Here is a 20,354-nt window from a genome sequence, read left to right on the forward strand (position 1 = left end):
AGCGCCACCTTGTGGTCAATAGTTATAACGATTTTTTCGAAAAATGCTAATAACTTTTGCATACATTAACCTATTGTAACAAAGCTGATGTTGATAGATTCCTTGGGTCATGCCGAGAACACCGATACCCCATTTGTCAATTTTGGCAAAATTTCCTGTCCGCCATTTTGATTCATGTTGAAAACCTACTTTTTCGAACTCCTCCTAGACCGTTGCTCAGATTTTCACCAAATTTGATTTGGATCATCTTCAGACCATGCTGGCAAAAAGTTATGGAATTTGTGTCGATACACGTAACCGTTTTCAATTAGCGTACCAACGAATTTGCTGGAAAGATGCCAAACTGCATCTGAGGCTGTATCTCTGCAAAGGTTGGAGATATTTACACAAAACTTAATATGTGACATTGTCACATCACATTGACCACGCCACATCATTTTGGTCACAGCGCCACCTATTGGTCAAGAGTAATAAACCAATCAATAACCGCTAATTATTACATTTCCAATAATGCTAATAACTTTTGATTGCATTAGCCTATTATCATGAAACATGTCTCAAAATGTTCCTTGGGACATGCCGACAACATGCATACCAATTATGTCATATTAAGCGAAACTTCCTGTCCGCCATTTTGATTCATGTTGAAAACCTTTTTTTTTAAACTCATCCTCAACCGTTTGTCCGATTTTCACCAAAATTGAATCAGATCATCTTCAGACCGTGCTGACAAAAAGTTATGGATTTCGTGTCAATAGACGAAACCGTTTTTGTACAGCGCTGCTTCAGATGTCAGGCATCTTCACAAAATGAGTCTGAGGCTATATCTCTGCAAAGCCCATTAGTGGTCTTCCAGTGACATCTAGTGGTCGTAAATGCAATTTATCATACAACACTGTCTCTTTAACCTTTATAACTGTTATATGTTGTCTTAATTTCATTCCAAAGAAGCATACGCAATTTATGTATAATTTCACAGTCTAGATAATAGTACTGCACTGATTTTAAATAACCTAGATATGGCTGACAGTAAAAGAATAGAACATAATTACAGACACACACAAACATGAAATGTTTAAACTAGTATATTAATACTCAATAAGCATGCTTAAACCCACACACAGATGCACACATTTTGTTATATATATAGATAATTAAAATAAATGATGGGTGATAAAACCTATTGCAAGTCTTCTGTTTTTATGGGCTTCTATGTCATTTTTCAGGTTTCATTGCAATCATAATCTGGCATAATTATAAACATTAGATATATCTGTATGAATAAATTGGTAAACTTTGACTCAATGTGATCTGAAATGCTTGAACAGTAATATTAAATAATAGTAATATACATTTTTTCTAGATGAATCCCTCAACAAGCCCATAAACTGTAATGTTTTAGTCTTTAGTGAGCTCATTAGTGGTCTTCCGGTGACATCTAGTGGTTCTAATTGCAATTTTTTATTCAACACTGGGTTTTGAAGCTTTATAAATATTACAGTGTTCTTTTTTACCTAATCTCTGTTAAATTTTGCATGATTGTTTAGAAAAAATACAGATCTAATGCATGTGTGATTATATTACCCCTTTTTTTTGCAGTTTAATGCCATTCACAACAGAAATCTTTTGTTTTTTAGGCCTGTTTAAATGTTATCTAACCAAAGGACAAAATACAACATATTTTTTCAAAGTTATTGATCTAGAGAGTCCTGAGAATATTACTGCAGTGGTTTGATCAAGACTGAACAAAAAACCAGGTGACCCAGAACATTCAAATTCGTGGACCAATTTAATGAAAAAGGCTATAACTCGGGAACAAAATGAGATATCTTCACCAAACTCAGAACTCATATGCATGAACAAAAACTTTAGTCAAATAATTTTTTTTTCCATATCTGCCACTTGGTGGCGCTACAGGATGAAAAAAAACTAAAATGGCTATAACTAAGCAACCGCTGATCCAATCAACTTGAAAATTGGTATGGCCCAATGTGGCATAAGTGTCTATGAGGAATTTCACTTATCTTAAAAAACATGGCCGCCATTGGCCAAACAAATTTAAGCACCTATTTGACAAGGTTAATGGAAGTCGATCGGAACGAAACTCGGTGGGCATGTTCGACTCATTGCCCTAAAGGTCTGTAAGTATTTTGAAAGAAATTGCCCACAACATTGTCACCTCCCACAGAACACAACAAAGCGATTTGATTACAGCGCCAACTATTTTCCAAAAATGATAATGCATCATTTTACTGGAGTTTTACTGGCTGTTTCAATTACACTCTTCCAATAATTGCTTTTCTTACTCGTTGCATTTGGTCTGATGCTCCATGCCATGCTTAGCTCCTCGCTGTGGAACTTTTATTAACGATTTTCAGCCATTTCAATTACAATCATGCAATTATTAATTTCATTATTCATTGTTGCATTTGGTCTGATGCTACATATGCTAAGCTCCTGATGTTGCCGCTGGAATGCTTGGCCCCGTGATTGCTGCTTGCAGCTATATTTCTGCTTCTTCTTCTTCTTCTTCCGCCGCAAGTCTATGGCAGCCCATAGAACCGATTGCGGGAAAGTTGTATAATTTGGCACACTGATAGAGGACAGTCCCACCATTAACTATAGCAAATTTGAAGTCTCTGACTCCTACTCTCTAGCGCCACCACTTGTTCAAACTTTCAATGTTTATATGCTAATAACTTTTGAACCGTAAGCCAGAAAATGGAAATTCTTTTTTCCTCTGAATCCTTGGCTCATGCCAAGTTGAATGAACCCCAAAATTCAAAAATCGCAAGGTTTAGTTTTTTCGCTATTTTCAATTATTCAAAAAACCTACTTTTTCGAACTCGTCCTAGACGGTTTGTTCGATTTTCACGAAAATTGGCTCAGATCATCTTCAGACCATGCTGGCAAAAAGTTATGGAAATCAAGTTGATTTGTCCAACCGTTCTCAAATGACACGTGAAAAAATATGACAAAAAGCACGCAAAAATACACGTGGGGCTATATCTTGGCAACGGTTTGGCATATTGAGACCAAACTTGGTGGGTGTTATAAGAAGCCTCACTTGAGACAACCTGCAGTGTTTCGACGCAGTGCCACCTAGTGGTCAGGAGATATGAGAAATGCATATTTTGGCTTATAACTCCTGAATAGTTTGGCCAAAAATCACACAACTGTTCTCTTTAGATTCAGTGATTCATGTCGAGTCATATGATATCCAATTTTCCCGTGTCGGCCATTTTAGGCGTCGGCCATTTTGAATTATGTTTTAAAATGCTGTATTTTTTGAACCCAGCATTGTATCGTTACGAAAATAATTACAAAAATATTCGGCTCCATGCCCTGAACGTACTCAAAAAGTTTGGTGCCAGCGCCACCTTGTGGTCAAGAGTTATAATGAAATATCACAAAAATGCTAATAACTTTTGAATAAATTAGACTATTGAAATGAAAAACATCTCACTATATCCTTTTGGTCATGCCGAGAGCATTGATACCAATTATGCGAAAATTGGCCATACTTCCTGTCCGCCATTTTGCTTAATGTTGAAAACCTACTTTTTCGAACTCCTCCTAGACCGTTAGTCCGATTTTCACCAAATTTGATGTGGATCATCTTCAGACCATGCTGACAAAAAGTTATGGATTTCGTATCGATATATGAAATGGTTCTCATTAAGCGCATCAACGAATTTGCTGGAAGGGTGCCAAAATGCCTTTGAGGCTGTATCTCTGCAACGCTTTGACATATTTGCACCAAACTTTGTATGTGTCATCGCCACCCCACACTGACCATGCCACATAAATTTGGTAACAGCGCCACCTATTGGTCAAGAGTAATAAACCATTCATTAACAATGAATATTTACACTTTAAAAAATGCTAATAACTTTTTATTGCATTAGCCTAATGCAATGAAACTGGGCTCAAAATATTCCCTTGCTTATGCCGATAACACAGATACCAAATATGCCATAGTAAGCTGAACTTCCGGTCCGCCATTTTGATTTATATTGAAAACCTACTTTTTCGAACTCCTCATGAACCATTGGTCCGATTTTCACCAAATTTGAGTCAGATTATCTTTAGACTGTGCTGACAAAATGTTATGGATTTTGTATCGATACACAAAATCGTTTTAGCATACCACCGCAATGAATTTGAGGCATCATGCCAAAATGGCATTTCAGTCTGTATCTCTGCTATGCTTTGGCATAATGACACCAAACTGTGTGTGTGCCATTGTCATCTCTCACAGAACACGCCAAAATGGTTTGATTACAGCCCCATCTTTTGGTCAAAATGTTAAGCTATTCCCCTATTAGCCAGCACCCCCCATTATGGGACTCACAGCTGAAAGTGCCCTACCTAACTTAAAAGTGTAACAGTTCCTTACTTCCTTACACACATAATTTTGCCAATAAACAATTCTGTTTATTACTGTTTAACAGTTGTGCTTCCTAATGTGTGGAAGTGGTGATACTTTTGGTGATTTTAATTTTCTGGATTTTTTATAGAAAGTTCAATGAACAGCATTTATTTGTATTTGTCAAATATATACATTTTTACAATTGTTAAAGTTTTTTAATTGTTAAAGTACTTATTTAAAAAAAAAAATCCACAAAAATGTTAAGGAGCAAAACATGTTTTTAACATTCATAATAATAAATATTATATGTTTCTTGGGCAGTAAATCAGCATATTATAATTATTTCTGAAGGATCATATGAAACTGAAAATTTGCTTTGTAAAAAACAACAGATATAAACTATTCCAAGATGCAAATAAGGTATTAGTTAACCGGCACTGAAAACAAAGTTGCCTAATATAGCAGATATGTAGCGGTTATATAGCCTTTATTTGTACAATTACATAACAACCATTTTGTATGTTATTACAGTTGTAAACAATCTCACATTGTCACCATCATTCATAAAAGGTTAGGATGACTACACACTTCAGTGCCTTTTCTACTCATTTGGTGCTTTGAAGTACTTGAAGCTGCAGATGTGCAGCATTTTTGGGAACATTCCGTCCATGATGGTTTAGAAAATATAACCTTTACGCAGTTTATTCAGTTTATAGGCCATTTCAGAATAATATAAGCATATAGACAAGTAACAGTAGTCTTAATCATTCAGTCAGTACTAAACCAAACATATTGTATTTTTGTGTTTTATAATTTATATATGAGGCAACAATTAATTTGAGATTAAGTACAATGTGTCTCTAAAAACTAAATAAATGACCATCTCAATTGCTTTTGTCAAAGATATTGTTACATCCAGGCCACCAAGGAACCAGAGATTTGGTAAACAGTCCTTTTATTAATCCAATTCATAAGATTATTCAAAGCACAGACAATACAAACAAAAAACAAACAAAAAAAAAGCTCAGGAAAGTTTTAGGAAATATATAATACATACATATAAATAACAATAAATTCAATAAACACGGGTTAACATAATATGCAACTGATTAAACAAATGAGAACACAGTGAAAATGTATATTGGCACCTCAGAAAACAAAAACTAAATATAAGTATAATCTCCTAGAGCAGAAAAAAGAACATGAAAGTACCTGCCCTTCCAAAAGGCAGCTTTTGACACTTAAACAGCCAGTGTGATGGTGGGGGTAAGAGACTACAGTGGAGCTGGCAGAAAAAGAGACTACTGCACAACTGGTGAAGGAAGAGGTCAAGGGTGTGCAGTGGAAGAAGAGACCACTGTAAAAGTAATGGAGGGTGCCATGGTAGAAATGGCATAGTGGGATGCCTTGATGGAACCGGAGCAATGGAGACCCATTGTCGATCCTCGGGCTGTGCAGACCAGACAGAATGCCAAGGAAGTCAGGAAGGCTTGATACCAAGATGGATGGAACCAGAGGACTGGACAACCAGGGTATTACTGCAGGGCTTGAGGGACCAGGTGGATGTATAAGATCTGCAGACATAGGAAGATCCAGTGAGAAATAATGTACATGCGAAAAACATATGTAAAACAATATTTATAAATAATAATTATACTCACATCATGTATCTGTAAAGATGTCTTGTTTAGCAAAACTGGGTGGGAGGGATTGTACAAAGATAGAGAGACACTGTGGAGCCATTGATGAGGCAAACCAGGGCAGAGTTGGGTAGATGGAAGACCAAGTTGAAATCAGGAAAGCTGGAGACCAAGATGGTGCCAAACTGCTGGAGAACCAGTATAATGTCACTGGACTGGAGGGCCAAGGTGAAGACAGAAGATCGGCAGACTGAGGTGAGTCGGTGGGAATGATGAAGATCACAGAGCTAGAGGAAATAAGGTTTAGGCATACTTGTTTTGAATTAAAAGATAACAGATGATGTGTACTGTGCTCGTACTCCTACAAAACATTTTTTAAAAAGCATAGTTGTTTATTGTAATTTTATGCAATTCTTAAGCAGATAGACACATAATATACATATCAAAACATATGCAAAACAGTATTTATATAGAGCAAATATGCTTACATAAAGTCTCTGTGAAGATATTTTTGTTGAGTAAGAATGGCAGAGAAGGATGTCTAGATGGAACTAGACAGTTGGAGATCCATGTTTGATCCAAGGAGAAGACCAAGTTAAAGCCAGTAATGCTGGAGATCAAGATGGAGCAAGTGTAGATGGAAGATCTGTGAATAAGATGGAGCCAGTAGGAGTGATGAAGATGGTGGAGGTGGAAGGATGTAGGACCCCAAGGTAGCTGAAGGATTGGAAGGTGCATGCATAGTCAATTGTTTCGAACAAGGAGACAGATGATGTGCAATTTTGTCTTACTCTTACAACACAATAAAAAAAAATTAATTTATTGTAGTTGTCTGCAATATTACAAATATTAACAGATAATATCATATGAAAATCAGAATTCATATAACATTAAAATACAATTTATAAATAATAAAAACACTCACATCAACTCTATCTGAAGAAGATTTATTTATTTAATTTTGTTCAGCAAGAATAAGAAAGTGGGATACCTTGATGGAGCCAGATGGATGTAGTCCCATTGTGCAGCCAGGAGACACAAGACTAATGAACAGTAATGAAGCCTGTACATTAATATGGAGAAACAAAGGGTTATGCTGCTGAACCAGAAGTCTGGAAGTCTGTTGCGGAACCAGGGAGATGACAGATCAGGGTGCAGTCAGAAGGATCAGGGACTCCGTTGGAGCAGTGACATGACACGTCATGGCAGAGGCATTGAAACCAGAAGCCAAGTTTGCCAATGGCAACAGAAATTAAATCAACATGAAACAAAACTAAACAGTTTGAGACAAACAATATCAATGAACTGAAGAGTTAAAATACACAGAGATAAAGATGAACTAAACCAAACACAAGTGAACATAATTGCTAACCAAGGAAAAATGACAATATACCAGAAACTTGCAATTCAGGAGTAAATAACTAAACACAGAAAACATAAATGCAGTAAAAATTTAACAAAATGAAAAACAAAATAGGATTCCCAAAAACAGAACAGAACATGAGAAATCAAAGAATAATGGTCATGCCTAATGGCTTTGTTGACCTGGCTTAAGCTTGAACCAGCAAGTTTCGAGTTCTACACTTTGGTAGGTTTGACTATTATGCAAAACCACACCAATGGGAATTGCCACTACGTAGTTAAGTGCATTTGTAATGTTGATATAAGTAACAAATATATCACTTGTAAATGCAATATAATTTTGTTTACATTGCAGTTACAACTGTACTTGCAAAGAATTCATCAAAAATGTATTTAATATACATTGTATCCACATTGAAATACAAACTGTAATAATAACGGGTTCTTTTTGGTATTACTGTCCTGTTCTTAACAGTTTCTGCCATGAATGAGCTCAAGGAAGTACGCTTGTAGTCATGATTATATAACACGTCCATCATCTTGTATTATTTTGTAATGTCCTCAACAGACTTTCTACAACATAAAAAAAATATATATATGTATATCTTATCAATTGTTTTAACATAATTAATAATGAAAAACATCAAAATAAAATATGAAAAACAGCATTAATGAAAAAACTGTACTCACATCAAGACTCTGTTTAGTAGCATGATTTTAGTGAAATCCACTCTTTGTTCTTTTTGTTGTTTGGTGCAAGATATGGAGGATGTTTTTTTTTTTTTTTTTTTTTGTAGATAATCAGATGCATTGCTCTAGATGAGTTGTAGTGTCTTCATGGTTTTAGTGTCCTTTAAGTCCTACAAAACAATAAAACAACATTTTGTAGTGTATGCAATATTAAGAACACTAAGACTTTCCCCCTGTGTTGTTGCATACCAGATGGTAAGACATGAAATGTTCTTTTTTTTTCAGGAACAGGAGAAGGTCACTTCTTTTTAACCAGGTGAAGGATGATATGCTAATATTTTAGTTCAGTTGTCCATAATCTCCAGTTTGTTTGTGGCTTGAGAAAGATTTCTAGCTTGCTGGATACCATTCTAAATATCTGTTCAGAACTGGTCCACAATAATAATAATAATAATAATAATAATAATAATAATAATAATAATAATAATAATAATTCTAGAGCAAGACTAAAGATAAGAAATGTCAAATTATGCCATTTGAAGCCCAGAAACCTGAAGACACAATATGAAGGTCTAGCCTCCTCTAAAGGTAAAGCTATGGCCATGCTATGAAATCACAGCACTAATCGGTGTGGTTTTGCATAATAGTCATAACTTGCTGATTCAAGCTTAAAAAAAAAAAAAAGACTGGGTTGGCTGACACAAGTTTAAACAAAACTTAAATAATTGCACAAAAAAAAAACAAAAAAAAAACAGTCAAAACATGGTGAAAAAAAAAATACAAATATATTTTTTGCCATTTACTGCTCTGAATGGAATGGGAAAAAAAATGACATAGAAAAAATATCCATTGTACTGGTTTAACAACAAAATAAAAAGTGTTAAATTGACAATATGTTGTACTCAAAATCCATTCCTGTGTATATGAATTATGGGGTTGATTGGTACAGCTAAAAACAAACATATTTGTGAAAAAAAATACAAATATATTTTTTTGCCATTTACTGGTATGAATGGAATGGAAATTTAAAAAAAAAATGACATAGCAAAATTATCCATTGTACTGGTTTAACAACAAAATAAAAAGTGTTAAATTGACAATATGTTGTACTCAAAATCCATTCCTGTGTCTATGAATTATGGGGTTGATTGGTACAGCTAAAAACAAACATATTTGTGACCCTGGAGCACAAAACAAGTCATAAGTAGCAGGTGTATATTTGTAGCAAACAGTTAAGTAGTACTTTACATGCCTAACATGGTGACCATGTATAACATGGAATTATGGTTTGATTCTATAGAGGGAGCTTGAAAAATGGCTAGTACATCCAAGGAACACAACATGTAAGTGCAAATTACCTTTTTCCAACTTGAGGAGGAAGTTATGAAAAATTAAAGGTTTGCTTGAATCATAATTAAATTGATTTTCAAAGTTTGCAAAGATGCAAACTTAAAAAGATTTAAATCCTGTACCAATCAACCCCTGTGTCAGCCAACCCAGTATCCAGTACCTACCCAGCCCTAGGGAGCCGCCTCGTTTTATGTCTTGCCTCCCTAACCCTCCCCCCCCCCCCCACTGGCAGGCGGAAGCTTTACACATTTACTCATTCATATTAGATCACAACAGTGAAATGAGTATTGCCTGATGAAAACTATAGTAAGTTTGCACAACATTGACACTTATGCCTACTATATCTTTTGTATAAACATGATCTATTAAGGTTCCTTTTTCTGTGGTTGTATTTTGTACATGTTGATTGTATCCATGTTGTTCCATTAATTTCATAACTGTAGATGAAGTAACTATGTCTTCATTAAAGTCTCCCATTATCATTTTCTGTCCTGGATGCTTTTCTATCTCTTCAATGACATGTAATAGCTGCTGTCGAAACATGTCAATTTTATATGTATTGGGCCTATACAAAAGTGCAGCAGTCAAATTGACATGTGGAACTATAAAATATAAACATTCTAAGTTCCAGTACTCAGGAGTAAAAATATTACACTCAATTTTCTCAGAACAATACAACCCAACTCCACCCCCTCTCTGATGTTTTAATTCAGTATAAAGAGCTGTACTATTGTCATAACAGTTAGCTCTTGGATTGTGCTTGAACACAAATTCTGGTATTTGTGGTTCTTGTGCTTTGTCATCAGCATTTAGCCAGGTTTCTGTCAAACAAATACAATCAGCATCCATTAAAACTGTATGTGCAAGAACATCCTGAAAATGAGCTTTCAGACTTTGTACATTAAGCAATGCTAATTTGAATCTACCAAGTGATTCAGTGAAACTGTCCTTTTCCATAGACAATTTTGGCATATCTTTCATAGCCAACTCAATTTTGTCATTACAAAATATGGCAGAGTCTTTAAAGTCCTCAATTATTAAGCCACTGAGAGATCTTACTCTGCTCAATGCAACATATGCTTGCCCTGCTGTAAAGATTTTCTTAAGTGATACAACAGCTCTGTCTACTGTGAGTCCTTGCACTTTATGAACTGTGCATGCCCATGCCAATCTGAGAGGAAACTGACGCCTTATACCACCATCATTTGTGACTTGATCTTCTTGTACTTCAATTACTGTTGAATTCTGGGAAAATCTATGGCATGTTTTAGATCTCTGAATTTTACCGACATTTGGATCATCAAACTCCACGTGTATAGCTGATGGGAAATCATTATCATTGTTTTGACTTTCACTTATGTGGACAACTGTGCCAAACGCTCCATTGACAAGACCATCAGCAACCTCAATATTTTTTTTCAGCATAACTCTTGCTCCAATACCCAGGGAAACACATTTAGACAAAGATGAGTTGAAAACTTTTGCATGAAATCCAACTTTACGTTCCATTCGTCCAGTTTTTGAATTTTTGACGTAATCTTGAGCGTTTATACTAATTGCCTCTGGGCAACATTCATGTAGCCTTTCAATGTTATATTTATCAACTTCAGCATTTGTAGCAAATATGTGAATATCATTACACTTATCTCCTGATTCACATTTTTTTAACATACCAATGTCATTGGTGGTAAGACATTCATTTTTCTTATGTACTCTGAGCCGATTTAACATTTCAGCAAAACTTGAATCTTGTTGTCGAACAACTTTAGTTAATTCAGCAAGTTCAAAGTTCTTTTCCCATAGGTTCACTCCCTTTGTATCAGCATAGAGAGCGGTTCCTTTTACGGGAGGAAGTTGATAGAAATCCCCAACACAAAGAATACTGACTTTCCCAAAGAGAGAGTAGTCACCAGTTTGTTTTATTTGTCGCAACCTTCCATGAATGTATGACAAAAGACGATGGTCAACCATGGACACTTCATCAATAATCAAAATTTGCAAAGTACCCAATTTTGTACGCAACGAGTTTATTTTGTCATCGCTAAGAGGCTGATATGGCAGTCTCGCATTTGCACCAATTGAAAGTTTATTATGTATAGTTCCTCCTCCAATGCCAAAGCTAGCAACTCCGGTTGAAGCTGTCAAAAGTACAGTAATGTCATCAGGATTCTCAGAAAGTTGAGATAATAGTCTGCAAGATTCATATTGTATTGCTTTAATTAGATGACTTTTTCCTGTACCTGCTCCACCAGTAAGAAATAATCGAAATGGTTCTGGGTTTTGTCCTAGTAATTTCTGTAAACACCATTTCCGTACTTTGTAGAACACAGCAGATTGTTCCTTGTTTAATGACCTTAGTAAATGCAGTGCCTCCTCTCTAGGCATTGTAGTGTGGTTTGTTTCAATGGTACACACAGTTTGAGGGTTTGCTGTAAGATCTGGAATAAGTTCTTGACTGTCATCTTCATCGAGCAATAGTTTATCCTTCATCAGTTCGATGCATTCATCACGCTGTTTTTCGGTTTCAGGGCAAATCTGGGCCCAAGCATCTTCCAAATCAATATCCTGTTCCAAAAGCTGTTTAGCTCTGTCTATTTTGTCACTTTCCTTTTCAAACAATGCTCTGTTGCCATCAACAATCAGTTTGACTTGTTTCACTTCAGAACCCATTTTTATGACACCGCTGTTGTAAAACTCCTCATATGTGTCATACTTGCTAGGCTTCAGATCAGAGTCATCATAATGTGGAAAGAAAAGCTGCAATAATGAATGATAATATTTTTCTGGATCTTTTGTGGGAGAAAATCTTGGATACCTCACTACTGCAGGTTCAGTCCGTGTCCTCCGTTTTACATGACCGTTATTGTTATTGAGTTTAATTAATTCATTTTCTGCTGTTTTTTTTTTGTGAGGAAACCTCTGATTTTGTCAGAACTCTGTATTCCGAACAAAAACTGGCAAGACATAGATTTTCCAGAGGTTCTTTCTCTGGTCTGTTCTTGTACCTGTCAGTGACACTTGTCATCCACAAATAGCTTTCATCATCAGACTGGTCATTTTCCATTTTGTTTTGGAGTATATGCAAAGGCAAACTCATCTTTACAGGGTTTTGTCCTATTGGAATAAATTGTACTTTACGGGAACATTCCTTCAAATGCATGCCTGTCAGTCTGTACACTGCCTCTTGAGCTGAAATTTCTCTGTTGTGAAGATAGATACTTCCCAACTGTTTTAATGATTCTTTAACTTCAAGATTTCCATTCATCGCTTCATTTTGTGCACGTTGAAGCAGGAGTCCCATTTCTTGTTCTGCTTTTGTAATGTAACTTAGTATGTAGACCACTACAGAAAAAGCATCTGTAACATACTGAATATCCATATTGCCTTGCCAAGCACGCATTAAATCTCTGTTATACTGATTTACCCAAACATCTTTTGGATTTCTTTTTAAGACAATACTTTTCTTTTTGGAACATTCGTTGTATGCTTTTTCAAACATAGTTTGATTAATCCCAATAGATGAAAAAAAGGCATCAACCGAATCAAAATTCACATCAGAGTTTAAAGCGGTTTTCACTTTCTTTATGATTGCATTTGCTGTTGTATCTTCACCATTGCCTTTTAACTCATCTGCATTGGTTTCTCTTGTAATGAAGGTCCGACTAGATGGCGGTCTTGGAAAATTAAATCTACAAACTGTATTTTTCTTACGACATGTTTTTGAATGTCTTGTACTGTGCTTCTGGACACTGTTCACTGTCTCGTAAAGTACAGTGTCATTTTCTGGTGGTGTCTCACAAGTGATGTACGTGTCAATAAAGTCAGCAACCAGAGCATCATTGTCTGCATCATGATCATTGAGCTTCGGAGCATCTTCCACCCAAAACAGACAGTGAACATGAGGAGAACCACGTTGTTGAAATTCAACACGATAAAAGTAGTCTTTTATCTCGCCGATAGGCTTTGCTGGAGACATTATGACATTTTTTAGAAAACAATGCCATCTGTGATCAAACATCCTTGCTGCAGTGACAGGATTTCGTCTTATGAGTCCACATTTTTCAGACCAGTCAAGCTCATCGACATTTATTTGTTTCCCCTCTTGCTTAATAATAGTGTTCATCATTTCAGGCCATCTCAGATCAGCAGAACTAAAAGATGCAAAAAAAGTAGGTATGCCTAGTTGTCTAATTAGGGCAAACAGATCTTTTTGCGTAGACATCCAATAGGGAGGTGTCCCTCTTACCGGTCTTAAGAACTTATATCCTTCATCATAATTTAATATTCTTTTCAAGGAATCAGAGTTTGTTAGCATATCTGCTGTTACTTTTAAGCAATTTTTCTCAGAGCCTTTCCTAAGTGCAATTGAGACATTGGATACAATTTGATCAAGTTCTGATAAATATTGTGCATAAAAAATGAAGTCTGTGCTCTGTGCAAAACGTCCATCTGCATTTAGTAATCTTGCATTCAGGTATCTTGACAATGTGATTTTTTCTGGTCTTTCATCATGGAATGTCGGGCCACCAATAGGATAGAGAACAGGGAAACACTTTGCCTCATTGGATTTATCGGATAGCAGTCTAATAGGACTGTTACCTTCAGCTGGTGCTACATTCAGCACATCATGAAAATGTTGATCTATTATCTCTGAACCCAGATCAACAGGTTGCAGCGATGTATCTGACAAAAGACCACTTTGTTCTTTAATATATGTTATGTCTTCTTCTGGATCATCTTGAACTACTTTCTCATCTTCATTTTTGTCTGTTACATCTTGTTCCTCCATTTCAAAATCATCATCACAATTTTCAACTTCATCAGCTGCATTCAAAGAGTTTATCCACTGCTCATTAAACTCCACATCATTATACCACTTGTTATGTCTCATCAAATAAGACAATGCATGTCTGACACGATCAGTGCTGACATATTTATATTCATAATGGCCTTTATATGTTAATTTCCGTTTCAGTTTTATTTTTATCATGTGATCATCACATTCATTACGTGGAAGAATATTTGAGACAACTGCAGTATTAACAGGAACGGTGACGACTGGGCCATGACAGCCTTTCTGTTTTCCACGTGGAAGACAAAGCAACTTCATAAAAGGAATATTGCGGGCAATAAGATGTTCCTCCAATGAGTTTAGACCTTTTAGTTCTTTTGGAATGTCCACCAGATGCATGTTGTTGGCAATACTCTCTTCAGGCAATTTTCCACCCAGAATTTTACGATGACATGTATAGCAAATCCACAATTTACAAGCTGAATTACCTGATAACTTGCATCTATTTTCACATTCAGTATTGCATATGTGTAAATACTTTTCTGTAATACATCTTTCAGCCAAATCTGTAATTTGCTGACCTCTGATTTTATAGCAATCTCTTTTACATTCAATAACTTGTTTTCTGAACAATAAACGATGACAAACACTGCAAACAAATTCTGGACCTGTACTGACTTCTTGATGAAACTGATTAATAGTAAAATCGATATCTTTCTGTCTGTCCTTCTGTTTTGCAGAACTTTCAGCTCTTTTTTGTATTATACTCATTCTGAAATTTTCATTGTCATGATATTTATTTTTAGAGTATTCACGTACGCTTGCTTTAAAGGTGGGGTTTTTGCTGTATTTATTCTTTGAATATTCACATACACTTGCTTTAAAGTTCGGGTTTCCGTGATATTTATCCTTTGATCTTTCACGTTTTGACTGTTGTACATTGATATTGCTCTTATATTTATCTCTAAGATTTTCCAATTTTTTCTCCTTGAAATCACTGTCTTCACCGTATTTCTTTCTGATGTTCTCAATCTTTTTCTGCCTATATTCACTGTCTTCACAGTATTTCGTTCTGATGTTCTCAATCTTTTTCTGCCTGTAATCACTGTCTTCACCGTATTTCTTTCTGATGTCCTGAATCTTTTTCTGCCTGTAATCACTGTCTTCACCGTATTTCTTTCTGATGTCCTGAATCTTTTTCTGCCTGTAATCACTGTCTTCACCGTATTTCTTTCTGATGTCCTGAATCTTTTTCTGCCTGTAATCACTGTCTTCACCGTATTTCTTTCTGATGTCCTGAATCTTTTTCTGCCTGTAATCACTGTCTTCACAGTATTTCGTTCTAATGTTCTCAGTTTTTTTCTGTCTGAAATTGGAGTCGCTGTGGTATCTCTGACGTTCTCTTTTACTTTTAGAATACTCTTCTGTGTCATTTAATTTCCTTTTTCGCAAATTGCGACTTGTGCTCTGATCATCCACTTCAATGTTACATGCTTTTGAACATACATTTTCTTGATTTTTATGTTTAACACAAGTAACAACTTCATAGTGATTTCCATTGCAGTGCTTCAAATAGATTGCATTATCTGTAAAAACCTGTTCAGTAGGGACGTGTAAATTCCATCTCTTATCATTAAAAGTCATTACATTTATTTTTAAAAGGTCAGCTGCACAAAATAATTCCACATGACTGCCCCACGTTCCAGAAAAATTCATTTTAGACTGTGTCAAATAATCTTTCATTGATCTATACTCTTCTCTTAAATATCTCTCAAATTTAGAACTGTTAGCTTCAAGATGTTTCACAACTGCACGTCTAATTATCAGGTGTTTCTCTTGATTGCCACATACTGAGTGTGCTATTGATCTAAACATGCAATTACCATCCGATTTAATAGATATTGTTTTGCATGGTACTCCTAAAGAACCAAAATGTGTGCCTTCAACACCAATGCTTTCATTAGTCAGTCGTAAACGTGTACACAAAGCATCCTGATCTGCAGACATTAAAGGTTGGAAGCTGAACTCAGTACCTACTGTATCTCCAAAAATGATGTCATCATCTATTGATAAATGAGCGTCCTGCTCAGCAAATGTTACAGCTTCGAAACTGCGCTCAGCAGGCCTACGTACTGTCTCTCCAATAATTACGTCATCATTCATTGATAAATTAGCGTCCTGATCCACAGACATTAAAGGCTGAAAAGTGAACTTAGTGCCTACAGTCTCTTCAATAATTACGTCATCATTCATTGATAAATTAGCGTCCTGATCGGCAGACATTATAGGCTGGAAATTCAACACAGTGCCTACTGTACCTCCGATTACATCATCAGCGATGAATAAATGATCATGCAGCTTGCTCACATATGCAAGTTTTGGCTCAGTTTTCAAATGACTGTTTTTCTTACGTGAATCCAGGCATGTCTGATCCAATGTGCAAACACTGATTTGTTTGTTTACAAGTGTGTGTTGATCGTGATCTTTGATACACTTACTGTGCTCCGAGCTTGTAGATGAAACATGTGTAAGACTTGCTACTTTATCTTTACGAGTGCGTTTACCACACCGTCCGATACACTTACTTTCCATCTCGGTGGTTGCATGTGAAACATATTTGCCCCTGCCTTCTTGACCAGACTTAGAACTTGCCTCGATAGTTGTGGTCTTACCAATTACTGTTGCTTTCACAGAGGTCACTTCAAATGTGTTCCCTGGGCATTCAGTGACAAGGCAAGGCTACTAACATGATTAAACAACATGTATATGTCATCACAGTAAAGTATTATGCTTCTTCCATAAGGCTCAGGTAAACCTTTACCATTACGTGAATGGGGATCCACTAGAGCAAATACTGTCCTGCCTTTATGACTGCACAAATGTAATGTTTAATGTTTAACAAACATGCATCATACTGAAGCAGAGCCCTTTGAAGTGCTTCTTCTATAGACATAGACACATCTCGCAATGATTCATCATAGACATCAACACCAATAACACCACAGAAAGATTCTCCATGCTTTATTGAGAATGTTGTGTTATCAAGTGTGTGCAGTCTTGGCATTTCTGCAACAGAAATATGACCCAGCCCTGTTCGATCGTGGATCTGCCCCTGCAGTGTCATTGATGTGTACAGCTCATCTCCATGCAACAGAACAGCATTCAGGTCCTCTGTTGTCCACGTCAGCACATCCTTCAGCACACTCGTCATGACTGCTGTGATACTGTTCACTGCACACTGACGGTTTCTGTTCGAACCAAATCGCGCATCACCCTGATGGAAAGAACCACGTATGACTTTCTGTGGAAAATAACCAGAGTTATTGACAAGTGAAGCTCTGGTAACATCACTCCAGCTTTTGCTAGACACTGGAACACTTGTGGCAGACTCTGGAACACTTTTAGTAACACTTGTGGCAGACTTTGGAACACTTTTAGTAACACTTGTGGCAGACTTTGGAACACTTTTAGTAACACTTGTGGCAGACTTTGGAACACTTTTAGTAACACTTGTGGCAGACTTTGGAACACTTTTGGTAGACTTTGGAACACTTTTGGCAACACTTGTAGCAGACTTTGGAACATTTGTGATAGAGTTTGGAACATTTTCAGGAGCCTTACGGCAATTCAAACAGTTTTCTCTGTGAGCGTTCTCTCTGTCGGCATTCTCTCTGTCAGCGTTCTCATGGCTCTGTTTGTCAGAGCTGTGGGGAGCAGCCTTTTGTTTTAAAGGAGGCATAACCTCAATGACATCCATGAAGGAACCGAGCGTGTAACGCTCAGCATTCCTCCTCTTGGCCGCCTGGGACCGCGGAAACCCTTTCCACGTGGCATCTGAAATTACAAAAAAGACAGAGACACCAAACAGTTTAGTACAGTGCATTACTACACTTTATTTTACTCACTAGTCTGAAATTTTTTCTATATAACATTCATACTAGGGCTGCACAATATTGGAAAAAAAAACTCACATTGCTATATTTTTTGTTTTTCTTCAATGGATATTGTGATAAATTACTTTAATAATATTTTTTTTCCAAATAGACCTATTTATGATTGGAGTTATTTTGTAGTTAACTAAATCATCACAGAAAACAAATTTAAAAAATAAAAATATAATAGAAAAAAAGATAAAAATGAAAAACAGTGCTTTATAATTTTTTACAGGTAAGCCTGAAACTGAATAATCAAAATATTTAAAACAACAGTGTATAATTTCCACTATTTAAATTAAATCTAACAGATCGGTGTTAAATCAAGTGTGTTTATTTTATTTTATTAATATTCATGACAGAAAGCAGTGACAAACTACTGTGGAACAATATACTGTTACACATCCATTTTCTTTCTCAACAGTTTACCTTCACCTAAACCATTAAGCAACTGTTTATTAATAAATTAAATAAATTAATACTGAACATTAGCAAGTTTGCAATACTGACAAATTATTCCAATAACTGAAGTTTTTTTTGAAAGTAAGATGATATTTTATAGGGTCTTTTTGTGCTGGTTTATGCCTGTTGAGGACAGCTGACTCAAAAAGACATACATTTTTAAATATTCTATGCTGTGGTCAGTTCAAAACAGTGACAGAAATGAACCATTTCAAATGGCAATGTTTGCCAATATTTCTAATCCTATTAGATTTACCCTATACATCACTGACAAAAAATTCTAAAATTTAAATGAAATTCAAATACAATAACGCCATACAGGACTGTTGCCAATAAAATGAAATCATTAACAAAATCCAACTTTACACAGATACAGAGGTCACACAGAAGTAGCATAAGAAGTAGCTTAATATATTTATAGTGCATTATATGCTACTAATTTTTTTAAATATTTAAATAGGAAATGTATATGAAATTAAAAATTCAATTTCTTATTTTAACATTTGTACACAAAAAATGCCAGCAGGTGGAGGCAAGACATTTAATCAGCAAGTCATCCATTCAACCAATGGCTGATTCATTCAGGGAGAGAAGCAAATGACCAACTTTCTCAATGGGTTACTGAATCATTAAACTAATTAATTTAATAAAAAAATTCAGTCAGTAAAGATGAATAAATGACATGCAAAATGACAAAAGTAGCTTACATCACAAATCATTCAAACAAAAATTACATTATTACATTTACAAAAGTGTCATGTATAATTTTAGTCCCCTCTTCATTAAAAATAAGACTATTTGAGACTTTTCCTAACCTTAACTGTTACATATGTTATTGAATACTTTAAGACTTTAAAAGGATCCAAGGTAACCTTTACAATGAGCTTCTTGTATTGCCTATATTTTCACAATGAGAAATCATGGTTCAATATGACTTACCTTAGATGAGTTCTGAGAGTCTTCTGAAAACACAGGGAAAAACATTACATTCAGTTCACAAAATATTGATTACTCTTTACTAAATTATTATAAAAATTTCAATCATTAAGGGGTTTCCAGGTTTGTGTGTATGTGAGCAAAATTTACAACAAGAAGTCTGTGGAGCAGTCATAGCATAGAAAGTGTAGCAATGGCATAGCAATTTAGCAATAGCAATGTCTTTAAAGGGATAGTTCAAAATTCTATCATTGTTTACTCACCCTCAAGTTCTTCCAAACCTGTATGAGTTTCTTTGTTCTGCTAAACACAAAGGAAGATATTTGGAAGAATGTTTGTAACCAAACAGATCGCGGTCCCCAATGACTAACATAATATATATTTTTTCCTACTATGCAAGTCAATGGGGACCGAGATCTGTTTGATTCTGTCATTCTTCCAAATATCTTCCTTTGTGTTCAACAGAACAAAGAAACTCATACAGGTTTGGAACAACTTGAGGGGGAGTAAACGATGATAGAATTTTCATTTTTGGGTGAACTATCCCTTTAAGGTATCGGACACTAAGTGCTGGCAATGGAAATGTGTACATGTGTACATTGGGCCCTGGTAATCAGTACTGCTTTTACCCCCAGTCCGACACCCCTGGTTAAAGGTCCCATCCCATGACATGAAAATTTCACTTTATGGGTCTATGGTCCCCCAGTGGCTAGTAATTTTGATAGGTGTAAACCAAGCCCTGGGTGTCCTGCTCTGTCTTTGAGAAAATGAGAGCTCAGACGCACCGATCTGGAATCTTCCCGTTATGTTGTCATGAA

At 35.8% G+C, this 20,354-nt stretch overlaps 1 protein-coding gene across 1 annotated transcript; it reads right to left on the reverse strand.

The window, feature by feature from the left end:
* Positions 1-7,103: 7,103 nt before the first annotated feature.
* LOC113099529 (uncharacterized) lies at positions 7,104-18,040 on the reverse strand (the record flags this gene model as incomplete). Its single annotated transcript, XM_026264397.1, is given in 4 exon segments — positions 7,104-7,285; positions 10,143-12,294; positions 12,296-15,699; positions 17,111-18,040. Coding segments are annotated over 4 exon segments (6,668 nt in total), but the record flags the coding sequence as incomplete, so codon positions are not given.
* Positions 18,041-20,354: the final 2,314 nt, after the last annotated feature.

The sequence above is a fragment of the Carassius auratus genome, unplaced genomic scaffold, assembly GCF_003368295.1.
Source record: "Carassius auratus strain Wakin unplaced genomic scaffold, ASM336829v1 scaf_tig00216954, whole genome shotgun sequence".
Classification (NCBI taxonomy): domain Eukaryota; kingdom Metazoa; phylum Chordata; class Actinopteri; order Cypriniformes; family Cyprinidae; genus Carassius; species Carassius auratus.